The 14,130-nt window shown below is 39.4% G+C and overlaps 1 protein-coding gene across 5 annotated transcripts in view; it reads right to left on the minus strand.

The window, feature by feature from the left end:
• Positions 1-1,004: 1,004 nt before the first annotated feature.
• LYRM9 (LYR motif containing 9) overlaps positions 1,005-14,130 on the minus strand; it is a 37,237-nt gene continuing 24,111 nt past the window's right edge. For 2 of the 5 annotated variants that reach the window (XM_084299382.1, XM_084299381.1), the window contains exons 3-7: positions 10,098-10,158; positions 8,757-8,897; positions 7,539-7,631; positions 6,288-6,333; positions 5,474-5,632 (exon numbers count right to left, since the gene is read on the minus strand). In XM_084299382.1, the coding sequence (XP_084155508.1) occupies positions 6,316-6,333; positions 7,539-7,631; positions 8,757-8,882 (237 nt within the window). In that variant the 5' untranslated portion in view covers positions 8,883-8,897; positions 10,098-10,158 and the 3' untranslated portion in view covers positions 5,474-5,632; positions 6,288-6,315. Of the gene's footprint in view, positions 1,285-4,037; positions 4,142-5,473; positions 5,633-6,287; positions 6,334-7,538; positions 7,632-8,756; positions 8,898-10,097; positions 10,159-14,130 lie in introns of those variants that run through there. The other 3 variants (XM_084299380.1, XM_084299379.1, XR_014619026.1) reach the window with 2 other exon arrangements.

Below are 14,130 nucleotides of genomic sequence, written 5' to 3' on the forward strand. Positions count from 1 at the left end.
ACCAGCTGGCTCATGCTCAAGAAGAAATACACAGCCTCTCAGCAGTAGGAAACACCACAGCAAAGCAACTGACCAAGCGGGCAGCGCAGCGCCGCGTAAAGCCATTTCCATGGGTTATTGACTTGCTTCAGAACACAGTTCTTGACAAAGAGACTTCTCAGGTAAACATATGTGATTTTGGAAGACACCTCCATGCATGGGGAGGATAAGAAGGTGATCAGGAATAGTCAGCATGGATTCACCAAGGGGAAACCATACTTAACCAATCTGAGCCTTCTGCGATGGGATGACTAGCCAGGTAGACAAGGGGACAGTGGTGGATGTGCTCAACCTTGGCTTCAGCAAGGCTTTTGACACTGTCTCCCAGAACATCCTCACAGACAAGCTCAGGAAGTGCGGGCTACATGAGTGGACTGTGGAGTGGATTGGCAACTGGCTGGATGGCAGAGCTCAGAGGGTTGTGCTGCCATTCAGAAGGACCTCGACAAGCCAGAGGGTTAGGCCAAAAGGAACTCCGTGAAATTCAACAAGGGCAAGTGCAGGGTCTTGCACAAAGAGAGGAATAACCCCAGGCTCCAATACAAGCTAGGGGGTGACTTGCTGGAGAGCAGCTCTGTAGAGAGGGACCTGGGAGTCCTGGTGGATAGCAGGCTGAGCATGAGTCTGCAATGAGCCCTTGTGGCCAAGAAGCCCAACAGTATCTTGGGGTGCATTCGGAAGAGTGTTGCCAGCAGGTCAAGGGAGGTGATCTTCCCCCCAACTCAGTCCTGGTGAGGCCATGCCTGGAGTATTGTGCCCAGTTCTGGGCTCCCCAGTACAAGAGGGACACGGAGCTGCTGGAGTGAGTCCAGAGGAGGGCTACAAAGATGATGAGAGGACTGGAGTACCCATCGTACGAAGTCAGACTGAGAGAGCTGGGCCTGCTTAGCCTGGAAAAGAGAAGACTGAGGGGAGACCTCATCAATACATATAAATATCCAAAAGGAAGGTGTCAAGAGGATGGAACCAGACTCTTTTCAGTTGTGCCCAGCAACAGGACAAGAGGTGATGGGCACAAACTGAAGCACAGGAGGTTCCATCTGAATACGAGAGGGCACTTCTTTACTGTGAGGGGGTCACAGCACTGGAACAGGTTGCCCAGAGAGGTTGTGGAGTCTCCTCCTCTGGAGATATTCAAAACCCGTCTGGATGCCATCCTGCACGAGGTGTTCTGGGTGATCCTGCTCGGCAGGGGGGTTGGACTAGATCTTCAGAGGTCCTTCCAACCTCAGCCATTCTGTGATTCTGTAATACCAAGTGACATTATATTGTGGGGCATATAGTTCTAAAGATTACTGCTTACAGTTCAGAAGACAAGGACTCTGATAACGAATGTTATCTGTATTTCAGAGAAATACCGAGCATCTAAGACTCAGCCACTTGTTGAGTTTGCGCCAAGTTAAAAGCTACCTATAAAAAAGGAACTATTTCCCTTAGTATAGATCAGAGTGAATATTATTTCTCTCAGAAATAGTGTGTACACTTGCTCTTTATACTATCACAGTAAGGACCATTCCCTCATGACATTTGAAAATAGGCCAAACACTACAGACAAGATGCTTTTGTTTAGCATTATATTCTTAAGCTCATGTGTCTCTAAACAAAAAACTACATCTGTGACATAACAAAGCAAATGAAAAAGTTTACAAAGTGTTACAGTTCAAAGGATGATTTAGAGAATACTCAATTATTGACAAATGACGTTAAGCAAAACCTGGCTTGGGATGGAAGTATTTACTCGGTATTTACTCAGTATCCACAAGGCTCAAATGACTTTCAGTGGCGAGAATAAACTGAAATCAGTAACATCTCTGGCATAAGAGTGTGATCAGATAAATATACATCTCTTTATGGATGGCAAGTGCAGAATGCTTTTCTGTATTTTAGATAAACCACAAATTAACAAACCTAATTGCAAATAGCAAAACCTAATATGAGCAAATTAAAAAAAGAAAGACTTTTACTAAACAGAAAACTTCTACACAAGGCTCTGAGGCTGGTAATAACAGAAGTCGACCCCTTAACACATTTGCAGGTTTAAGAGCAAGAACCTATACACTAAACAAAATGCTTCAACTAACTCTCTCGTAAATTGTCATTGTTCCAGTCTTTCTAGACACGTCACTTCTGTGTTTGTACTGTATAGGTCATTTCCATACAATTCCAGCTTTATGTTCCCAATGTTTACACATATAGAAAGTAAAGCACCAGATTTGGTTCTAGCCTCAGACTCAATTTTGATAAGTCTATAACCTGGAGCTAATGACTTAGAAATTGTTTCTCGTTTTCCACAGCTGAAATGTGATACAAATAATCTTTTTCCATGCTTCAAAAACTACAAGTAATTTACCCAACTTATTAAGCAGAAGTCTCTCAACTGTCTTTTCCTTTGTTCTAAATGTTTGTTTTGTACAAGTCTCCTGTGAAACCCTATCTATAGCATAACTGACAGAGCTGTCCATGCACAACCTTGGAACAGTTAATGTTACTTAAGTAAACTTCTACAGGAGTACTTAGGAGAAGTTATTGACTTAAGATCTTACAGTAACAAGCTGCAAAATTGTTGTTTCCAGTACATAGCTGTTAATTTGTAAACACAATGAAAACTCTCAGGCTGATGAATGGCCAGTGATAACATTCCGCACTGAAAGCAGCATTGGTAACAATATTTACTTTGTTAATACCTGTCACTGGTGCCAACAAAACCTGAGGCTTTGATATGACCTCCTGGCGAGCCCTTAGTTATTCAATTATTTCATATACCTACCAATCATCCTTTACTTACCAGAACTGGCATGATGTACGATTACAGAAATAGATTTTTGTTTCGTTTTACTGAAATAAGGAACTCATAAATGAAATATGCCTATCCCTTTTTCCTGATATCATCCTTTGTATTTCATTCGCTAGCTAGTATTGCAAAGTTAAAGTGATAAAAAGTTTACACTGCTCATTCAACTGTTGATTCAACACAGTCTTTTATCCTATATTACTTATTTTGCACCCAACATCTTTATTTTCAGAAATTCTAAATGATTAAATAGGGAAACGTGAATACACCAATCTATTGGGGGTTGATAGCTTTTTTGCAACTGCCATCAGAGCCCTTGAGGAGGTTTTCCAACTAAGCATTCCCATGTGAGCAGCAGAAATCAAGTTATGCCTATGACTGTACAAGTCTTTCCCACATTGGGCCCTGTTACAGTGATTGACAGATCATCATTAGCACAGTGGTATTAACCACTTGGTATTAACACCAAATTAAGTCATTGGTGAAACAGAGAACAGTCCTTCAGTCTCAGCAAGGCTGGGTGGTAGAAAGGCACAGAGCTGATGAAGAGAACCCTATTTACTGCACTAACTCTCAGGTCGAACAGGAGAGTGACAGGCAAATTTAGGCATGTCCAGGATCAAATGACTTCTGAGTAGAGGTTTTTACAGATAATAATTTTGGTCTAAAGTACTGAATCACTGCTTAAATCCTGTTTTAGAGTTCAGATTGTTGTCTATATTTAGGCTAAATCAACATCTTTCATCCCAAATTATGCTGCTGAAGAACAGACTAACAGACTGTGTGTTGAAAGGAGGAAAGCCTCAGCTATGCAATGTCCAGTCATTAGAGAAACATATCTGTTTTAGACAGAAAGCAGGATTACTTTCACTATCACAAGGAAGTAAAAAGATGTTTGCATCATGTCTCCCCACTAGCAAGGAAATTAACTGTTCTGTAACAGAGTAAATAAAGTTATCTTCACATCATATTCCCATTCTATTAAAAGGTTTGTTATTTTGAAAATGAGATTATGTTTGTATAAAAGAAAATGACTCAGGCATCTCATCATGCCCTGAATCACTACTGTCAAAATATTTAGTCATGTCTCCTGCCTCAGCAACCATGTTCTCCCTCTTCACCCTACAAAGAACTGCACGCTCTACCAGTTGCCAAAGACTAGAATTCACACATCCTGGTCCTGCCATACCAGTTATAGCTCTCATACCTCTGGGTCTGATGTTTCCATCTCTCAGCTGGCACCTCAGACATTTGGAGCTGCAGACATGCCATAGTTGCATCCTCCAGCTCCCTGGTGTATTCCCTGTTGAACTATCCACAAATTAAATAACATGCATGTAAGAATGATATAAACACATGCAATTATCTTATTAAGTAACTAAGCAAATCAGTATGCTTCTCACTACATAAAGCTAGATAATGAAAGCAACAGAGGGTTGTTGAGCACACCACACTTAAAGTTCAGGAAACTACCATGTTTCCATAAAATATTACTGCTACTGGGTCTTAATGTTTTCACTATTGCAACAATATAAAGCTGTTGGTGCATCTCTACACTACAACAGAGTATATATAATAGAATTGGAATACAGCATGGGTCAGCTGTTTTTTTGCTCTTGATTAAAGGTAGCACTTTCATATTTATGTCATCAAATCTGTTTGAGCTTTTTTATTAGCATTTGGTTTCATACTGTATATTCTTTTCCAAATGCCAGGGCTGAAATTTTCTGTGTTCTACCTTGCATCAAATTATTTTGGAAGGATAAACTAAACCAGATACACTTTCCAAAAATTTACACAGAAAGATAAGTAATTTTCCCCATATGAAGAAAAGTTTGTTCCTATTTTCTTGAAATCCTCTATTACCTTTGTGCTTTATTATTTGAAATTAAGTAGAAAGGTGGCCCCAGCAAAATACCTTAGTATCTTCTAAGATAATTATCAGAAAGGGATTTGTGAAGGAGAAAGAACTGTGGTAGGCAGACAAGATGAGAAATACCAGAATTAAAGAAGATCTGGGACAAAAGCTACAAAAGCTGAAGGTATATAAGATGAGGTGAAAAGATGAAGGACTAGAGAGAGGACAGTAGCAGGGATGGCAGGGGAAAAAATAACAAAGTGAAAGAATGTTTGAAGAGTAGGGGCTAGGATGAGCAGATACAAAGGAAATTTTTTGATACAATACTTTATTGTATAAACTTTCTCATATGGCCTTCATTTCTTTTATAGCACTTGTCTGAAATTCTGCTTGACTACTTGGAGCTGGAATTTTGTTTCTTTCATGGCTGCATGAAAAAATAAAATCTGCCCAGAATAGATCTGGCTTAGCACCTGAGTTCTATTTTGGCAGGTGAAGAAGCTCAACAATTCACAATTCACGAACAGTAAAAGCAAACAAATCTAACCCCCAAACACTTAGGACTTCAGATATGCATAGCAGCATGCACTGCCACCTGGAGGCAGAAAGCTCCAAGTACAGCTAAAAGCTTCAAAAGTACAGCTAATGCTTCAAAAGGAAACTTTCACCTCTAAATTAATTTTAGTTAAGATACCTAGCGTTCCTTTTGATTTTTTCCTGATGAAAATCTATTAGGGCAGCGAAAAGATGGTCTTCTTAAAAAGGACACAGACTCACATTTTTAAATACCATTTATTACACATTGCAAAAAGCTGTGAAAGCCTTTATATTTGTACAAGATTACACATTTCAGTGATCATACCATGCATGGAGCGCATAGAACCCATCTGAATGGCATCTGTTTTCATGGGATTTTAGAGCCTAGGGTCACAAGGGGCAGGCACCTATATTTAAATAAGAAAAGACAGAAATCAGTTCAAGTGCAAACCTACAAAGTGGAACAAAGATATCCATAAGCAGGGAAAAGCAAGAGATGAGACTAAATCAGCCTTGCTATCAACAGGAGTGTAAATACCATTGTTCAAATTCTAGATGGGCTTAAAATCCTCAGGGGAACGTTCTCCGCTCAGTAGGCTATGCCTTTCCCCAGGCCTAACAGAATAATCTAATCCATAATCAAGGAAATAGAAATTTGCTCTGAACCTGAACGAGCAATTCACAAGTTTTCAGGCTCTAAGGACAGACTTTTATGCTCAAATACAGGTTAAATTCTTTCAGATGAGACTCTAATTCACCAGATATGAACAAAAGACAGGGCACTATTTGTTATTGGTTAATAACTTGTACTGCATTATATTTTCATGCTCAGTAAGTTTTCCCAAGAAGTGTTCTGTGCTATGCAAATCTTAGGGAAGTTTGAGCTTTAAGCTAGGGTTTGTGATTATGCATGCTAAATACTTTGAACCTAGACTATGTCATTTTATCTACTACCTCAAATAGCTTCAGAAATATTATTTTATTTGCATTATATAAAGGAAAATAGCAGACAATAACATAGCACTGGACTTATTTGACTGCAAGTCCTCTAAAGATGTTTACCAATGACATTCTTGTCTTCATCCTTCTTCTACTTCTGCTTTTTATACTGAAATGAAAAAAAATATATATTTGTGGGAAAAAATACATAACTAAAAGTAATGATTCACACCAACAAGAATTTACAATCCTATTCATGGTCTACACAAAATTGCCTGTTTCTTTTAATTTAGATTGAGATGCGATAGGCTTTCCCTCTGCGATATAAAATAATGGAGCCATTTGCTTCTTGATGGACACCGAATTGGATCCTCCTCTTGCACCACTGGAAAACTGGCAATATAACTAAGTACAATATAATCTGCTGCAGAATCACAATGAGGCTTTTCATAATTGTAGGGAGAACAAAATCAGATTCAGGCACAGACAGTTATTTACTAGACTGTAACCGCTGGGATTTAGCTACTGCTATAAATTTATAATCTATGACTAATCTGTGCTTGCTCCTGTAACAATTCTTATTTGGATTTCATGGACTAGCAGAGATAGGGATTTAGCAGTCATTTAGTAAATTAAGTCACTGATACTTAGAGCAAGCTAAATTTTTGACTTGTGTCATGATACTCTGAGAAATCCAAAGTCCATGCAACTCAGCTGTCCAATGGCAAACATTCTTTTATTTAAGAATCCAGTTTGTCAATCCACTTTTCCTCTGCTAGTATGATATTTTGGCATGGACCTTGTGGCATTGCCTGTTTGAGTGATACATTTCAGTGCTGTGACAGTAAGGAGGCATTTCCACTTGGTGATAACTGTGGCATGAGTGAACTGATTACCACAATTCTGCCACCATGTTGTCTAACCCCGATCCATTTAGTCACAGGTAAGACCTGAGAAAAAAGCATTCAGGGAATTTATGTAAACTGATCAACAGAGGACAGATTCTTGTTAGGAGAGAAGCCATTTTTTAACAATGATCTGTGACTTGTGTCGTTCCTCTATGATAAACTGACATTAGTCACCACTGCTGAAATTTAATATAATTCTTAAAGGAAACAAAAAAAAATATACAGAGATCAATTTAAAGCATCATTGCTTCTAAAAAATACACTTAAATTTATATTGACAAAGAAGAATTTTTAAACGAGAACCATCAAATTCATAAACCCCAAACAGCTAGGTTATTTCCTTTCACTCAGGTGCTTCAATATCCAGGACAGTAGAACAGTTTCCTGCTCCTAATTCACTTTGCAGTGTTTTATTCTTTGATTTGAACTAAGTCAGAGCTAAACTTCAACAATCTGATGCACTTACTTTATTCATGACCCAGTCAGCATCTTCGATGGCTCTCTTAATAATTTGCTGGATCCTCTCAGGATTGTCTTCATCCGCATGAACTTTGAAACTCTGCAACATTTGATCAGTGTTACACTGATGACCAACTTACTGCAACAATTGTCAAAATAAGGATCCTTTTAAATCCTAAAGAAAATTTGAGGCACACAAACATTTGATCTGAAAAGGTAAAAAATATACATCATAGCACCTGACTATGCTATTTCCATAACAAGGCTTAGTAAATGTAATTTCATATTAAATATTATATTCCTTTCAAACATCATCAGCAAAAAACACTGACACTGAGAAGATGATCACAGACTACTGAGAACTTGAATTCTGGACAAAAACTGAGGTACCTTTAGGAGGTAAAGATACCTCAGGAATTTGGGAGGAACCTCAGGAATTCAGGATTTGGGAGGAAATTCTTCATTAGTAGGAAATTCTTCACTCAGAGGGTAGTGAGGAACTGGAGCAGGTTGCCCACAGAGGCTGTGGGTGTCTCGTCCCTGGAGGTGCTCAGGACCAGGCTGGATGGGGCCTTGGCCAACCTGATCCAGTGGGTGGCATCCCTGCCTATGGCAGGGGGGTTGGAACTAGGTGATCTTTAAGGTCCCTTCCAACCTGAGCCATTCTACAATTCTATGATACCTTTCTTTACATGGAAATGCAAAGTACATGACCAAATTTAATAAACATCTCACATCCTAGTAAATTCAACAGCACCTAAGTAAAATGCTGAATAGTGAAGTTTCCTTGGAGTTGTCTGGCACAGTAAAACTACAAATGACACAGAACATCAAAGGCACGAAATGACTTGCATATAAACAGTTAGATGAGATTTACCTGTCCTGAAAAAAAAAAAAAAAAGTAACAGACAAGGAACTAGCAAGTATTACCATAAAAGATGTGTTTAGGTGAATAAGGAATTGTTGTTCACTCTGGACTAACACAAGAAGTAGAGATGAAAGCAAAGGAAAAATTGAAGACTTCAGACTCAAAGCAGACGAAAGGAAATGCTCCTTCACACACTCCCAGCATAACCCTTTGAATCCACAAAGGTTTCAAGCTTACAGAAAATTTTACATGCCCAAAGTTATAAGAAGCTGGTCCAAACTGTAGGGGGAAAATAAACAAAAAAGGAACTACCACACAACTCTGAATTCCACCAGTGAAAAGAAATATGTTTCTCACCTGCCTGATTGCATGTCTGTAATGCTGACGAATATTCTCTTCGGGAAGTTGCTTACAGCATCGAAGCAGGTAGCGATATAATTGCAAAGAGGTCTGAACTAATTCAGCATTGGGTAGCGGAGCCATTGTCACGTTTTTTAGCTGTTGAAAACCAACAACACAAATCAAGATATCCACTGAACTTTATTAAAAACAGTAAAGTAATTTTACAACAATAAAAACATGGCCAGTAAATTAAAATTGAGCAGTATAACTTGAAAAAATCTTTAGAAGAAAACAACATGAAATACATCAGAACTTGCTTAGTTTATGGACAAATTGTGGTTATTTGTCACCGATCAAAGTAGAAAAAACAGTGTGCAGTTCAAGCAGAGAAAATCACTTTAAAATAGTAATATTAAGCTGTGTTGCAATTTAATACTTTTTTTTTCTCTTAAGAAGAAGAAAAAAAACCTACAGTAAACAGAATAGTATTGGCAGCCCCCAAGAGATCTGTTTACTTGTATTTGGCTGAGGTTTGTGGCTTAACATTAGCTTTGAAATTTTTCATTTTTGGAACAGCAACAGGAAAATAACAAATCTAGCAAGTTTCACCTCAATAACTACACTTACATATTGTAACAGTAAGTCCACCCAATCCATATAAAGTGCTAATCAAATACTGTAAATGACTTGTCATTTAACAGATGGTTACCATCTGCAGAGAACTAAATTAACATTTGGAAAAAAACACTTTTACATCATTACTCTTAAGAATAAAGATAATACATAAGTAACTAAATAATGAAGTAGGTGTAAGTCATTATTTTAGCACCCGCTATGATACTTACTTATCACTTGGATATTTTTTTTCTTTTTGCTTCCTTTAAGAAATTTCTTTGGCCAAATTTAGTTCCAAGTAGAATAACACAATAAGCATCTCATGCATGGGCTGCTGAAGTTCCAGATGAGAAATTTATGCTTTTTACCTGAAGTTAATTACATCTCACAGATTGCACTGGCTACCAGGTTCAACACCTCCAAGCTAACAGCCCAAGCATTCCACCCGTGCAGCCACAGGAGTGCCCAGACAGGAGCAATGCCAGATTTAAACATACGAAGAGTTGCAGTAACACGAGATAGTACAAGACTTAGTAGGCCTTCTTCGATGGGATTTCTAAAGCTAATGCATGGGACTGTTACACATGAATCTGAATATCCCTACATACGTTCTTTTACTGCCTAAATGTCGTATTCAATGGAATTTGAAAACGTTAGGTCAAGACCTCCAGAGATCTCTAAGTCTGGTTGGGTTGCAAGCTGTCCGGAATTTCCAGACTTGCCCAATAGGCACATACATACCAGCTGCTCTGCTCACTTCCCGAGTCACGTAAGCAAAATGCCAGGCATCAGCCATGCAGATCTGGACAGAAATAAAGCAAAAACTTCTGTCTCTGAATTGACCAATATGTAAATTTCACAGCCCTAAAGAAATAAATACCAGTTTTCTTCTTGAGACAACAAAATATTCCGCTGACCTTGCAGTGCCCAGAGCTGATGTACTTAACTTCCAAGCGTCAGTCAGCTCTGATACAGCACCTTCACTGCAAAGCACCTCTGAAAAGCAAGTAATTGCAAAGGGTTCTGAACAAATTTAGCATTGGGTAGTGGAGCCATTATCACGTTTTTTAGCTGCTGAAAACAAAGAACACAAATTAAGATATCCACTGAATTTTATTAAAAACAGTATTAAAAGTGTAAAGTAATTTTACAACAATAAAAACATAGCCAGTAAATTAAAATTAAAACAGCACGTAATATTATGTTAAAGGCTGGACTAGATGATTTTAGAGGTCTTTTCCAACCTGAATGATTCTATGATAAAGGGGGAGAGAGAAAAACATTTGCTCGCTGCTCTGGCCCCGGGAGTTTCTTCTGCGTGTTCTATTCATACTCTGGTTTTAGTGTACGCTCATGCTGGTTATGAATGATTCTTCTATCTGAAGAAAATTAAACAATTCTATGAGAAAAACACATTATGTGCCCTATTCTTGAAGGGTGGGCCTCTACAATGCTGCTTTACTCATGGCACCAAGCCACAGGACAAGGTTATATCTGAGTGACTCATGGCAATGCTGCTTCTGCTCATTAGGGAAAGACTGGTGAAATCCATGCTGCCATAATTAGACAAAAGGTGGTTAGGTTCAAAAATAGGTAAAATCCTGTAAAATGAGAGAGAGCTGTTCCTGCGGCAGAGCTTCTTGTCTACAGAAGATACATAAGAAAAAGCCTCATGATATTAGTGTTATTTTCTGTATTGGGATTGGGCCCATCCATACCCTTCAGCCAGGAACTTGGGCTTGGTCGTGGTAGGTAGTCCCTCTCTCTGTATATCCATATATATATGTCTAACAAAAAAGTTTCTGCCACAAAGAATTTACAAGGCAGACTAATGACAAGTCATAAGATGAGGCAGAATGAAGCAGATGAGCCAAACAGGTGGGATGGGAATGGGGAGGAGGTGACAGTAATACGAACATGTTTTTGTGGAGCCTAATAGAGCACACAACATAGCTCACCACCTGCTGAGCTGCTATCAACAGGCAAGTTTTATAACACTGTTTCTGCAGGTCCTTAAAAAATAGTGAGTCATGGCTAATGGTGGGTGCCATGGAAGCCCTGAAGAAAGCTTCTGATGACACTTCAGAACGAAAACCTTTTTCTAGCCTTCAAGAGAAAAAGACGGCTGTTTCAGGGGAGAACTTTGCAGAGTTACTATCTGATGAGCTGATGTAAATTATGTGATGTAACTTATTAAAACTAATTTAAAGATATACAATAGAACACACCGATTAACCCTTTAGTGAAAAACACCCTTAAGTGTTGTAATTCTAGGCTACAGGCTTTTTTTTCCCCCTTAAAAACTCCAAACTGGCCTTTTACCCATACCTTGTTACCAATATGCCATATAATTTTTTGATTGCAGAGAGCTGTGAGATCAATCTATGGTGCTGATACCATGACTCTACCATTAACGTTAGAAAAAAAAGCACTTACAAAACGACAGTTGAATCCCCTGATCTGTAAGCCACTGGAACGGCTGGGGTAACTTCCCATCGTAGCTAATGCAACACGGCTGGCCAGCAACATGCACAAGGCTCAGCTTGGACACTCCCTTAATTAACCCCAGGGAAAGCACTGCCACTCGGGGGATCTGAGAAGGAGAGTAGACAGGGATCGTTCCCCAGGCGGAGAGATGGGTGATGCCAACGCCAAATGCAGCAATAAGTCCTGTGCTGGGAGTGCCCCACCTGGTGTCAGAACTAACACACACCAACGAGACAAAAGGCAGGCTGAATTTAATGTTTAAGACAGTAACTTTGGTTTGGGTCTTATTACTGGATTCTAGAATACAGATCTCCAGGACCGAAATGGTTACACCACTTAGGAGAGATTCCATGGACAAAATGCAAGATGTGGTATTTCCTTTTTTTTTTTTTTGGTTACAGGTAACTCGGAAGCAGATGCTAACTGGAGTTAATTTTCAAACCCCCCTCTCTCACCATGGCTGGGTGTAATATCACGATGTCTTGTGAGTAAGAAAACCTTAATTATTTGGCTCTTGGACTCCGTCCTCATAATCTTTACCTTCTGCCTGTTATCCTCTCCTCTCACAGCTGACACGTACCAAAGATAAATCGGCACTAACTTCCAACAGGTCAGTGATGTGCCAGAAAAACCTCTGGACAGTCCCATCATTCTCTAGTATCCAAAACTGACAAGTGGTTTAGTGCACTTTGAGCTTCCTAGGGCGTGCCTGCTTTTGAATATTTGATATGTTTTATTAGTAAAGTAAGAGAGATGAGGTAAGACTTCACAATGGTCCCTCCTGAGAATTATTTACAGCCAAAATATGGCTTCCATTAGGTTTCATGAACAATTAGAAAACTATTCTTCCATCATGAGGACAATAAGTTGGCTCTCTACCGCTACTGCAATCTTTTCATTCTGCTTGCTTGATTCCAGTTCTGTTCTCTCGTATTTGTGTAACAAAAGTCATTCATCCTCACACACCACAGGATTTCTACTGTCCAGGAAAAACAAAAACAAAACACATAAGGCAGAAAGATTTTACAAAACTTCAGAAATAGAGACCAAGAGCTGGCTTCTTAAAATGGTTTCAGTCTGACTACCCCACTTGCCAGCCCATTTTCCAAGCACACGAGATTTGCTAATTATGGCTCTGCCCTAAAAAGTTCAGCTTAAAATACAGATCAGAACTCCCCTGGGCTTAGGAATGTTCATCTCATTCTCTTCCATTCTTTTCTCTAAAATATCACTTTCTCTTTGCAATGAAACCTATGCTGGACATCAGTTCCATGCAGTTACTTGGTTTGAATTCATTTCCCTTTGGCATTTGAGTAAAATGAGGTGATTACACTCCAAGGTCTGTAACGGGATCCCTGTATTACCCCTCCAACCAGCAGAAAGATAAACTCCAAAAAAACAGCTCCAAAAAAACAGACTGAATCCCTCCCTACCTTTCTCTCACTGACTGCAGAAGGAAGCGTTATGATACAGCGCCTATTGTTACAAGGTTAAGTTAAGTAGAACGATTCCATGTCTGTGACCTCAGTTTTGCTTGGGCATACTGGGCACCTACCTCATTGTATAATATTCCAGCAGATTTATTTACTTTCCAAGTGTTGAAGTCCTCATTTGCTTTTCATCCCAAATTAAACTTTTTGCAATGAGCTTAAGCAGGCAGGCTCTGGGAGCTAAGCAATTTGAGAGTAAGCTGCTGGTGTGTGCAGACCTGCAGCTCCACTGGCAATAGATACACTCAGTCCTAATCAGTTTACCCTCAGACCACTGATTTGATATATAATCATATCAAGCTTATTAGCAAAGAGTTTGTATTTATGAAAAAAGAGAAGTTAAAGTGCCTACAGCACAGCCTGTGCACATCCCTGAGAATCGCCTCCCCAGCCGCCAGAAGGGGGTCAGTCAGTCCTGGGGCTGGCTGCCAGCACTCAGAGCCGAGGGCACCCTGCAGCACACACCTTTCACTCCACCCTCGGTATCACTCTCAGCACTGACTTCCTTCCTTGACTTCTCTGAAGCTGTTTTCTTAACACATCTGGAACCCTTCTAATATGAACGGACCTTCAAAGAAGATTCTCCTTCAGTTTCTTGCTAGCACTCAATTCAGCCGTATCGCTGTGTTCCCCTACCAGCTATCAGTGAAAATGCAAATGAAACTTCAGGAAAATCATCTTGGACAAAGCTTGCTTTATTATGCAAATACCTTTGCTTTGCTTTCCTGTTCAGGAAATGTAGTTTCACCCAACACCTGGCTCTTTCCCCCCAACTATTTAAATAGAATTATTGAAAT

This window comes from Netta rufina (assembly GCF_964035555.1).
Source record: "Netta rufina genome assembly, chromosome: 21".
In the NCBI taxonomy this organism is placed as follows: domain Eukaryota; kingdom Metazoa; phylum Chordata; class Aves; order Anseriformes; family Anatidae; genus Netta; species Netta rufina.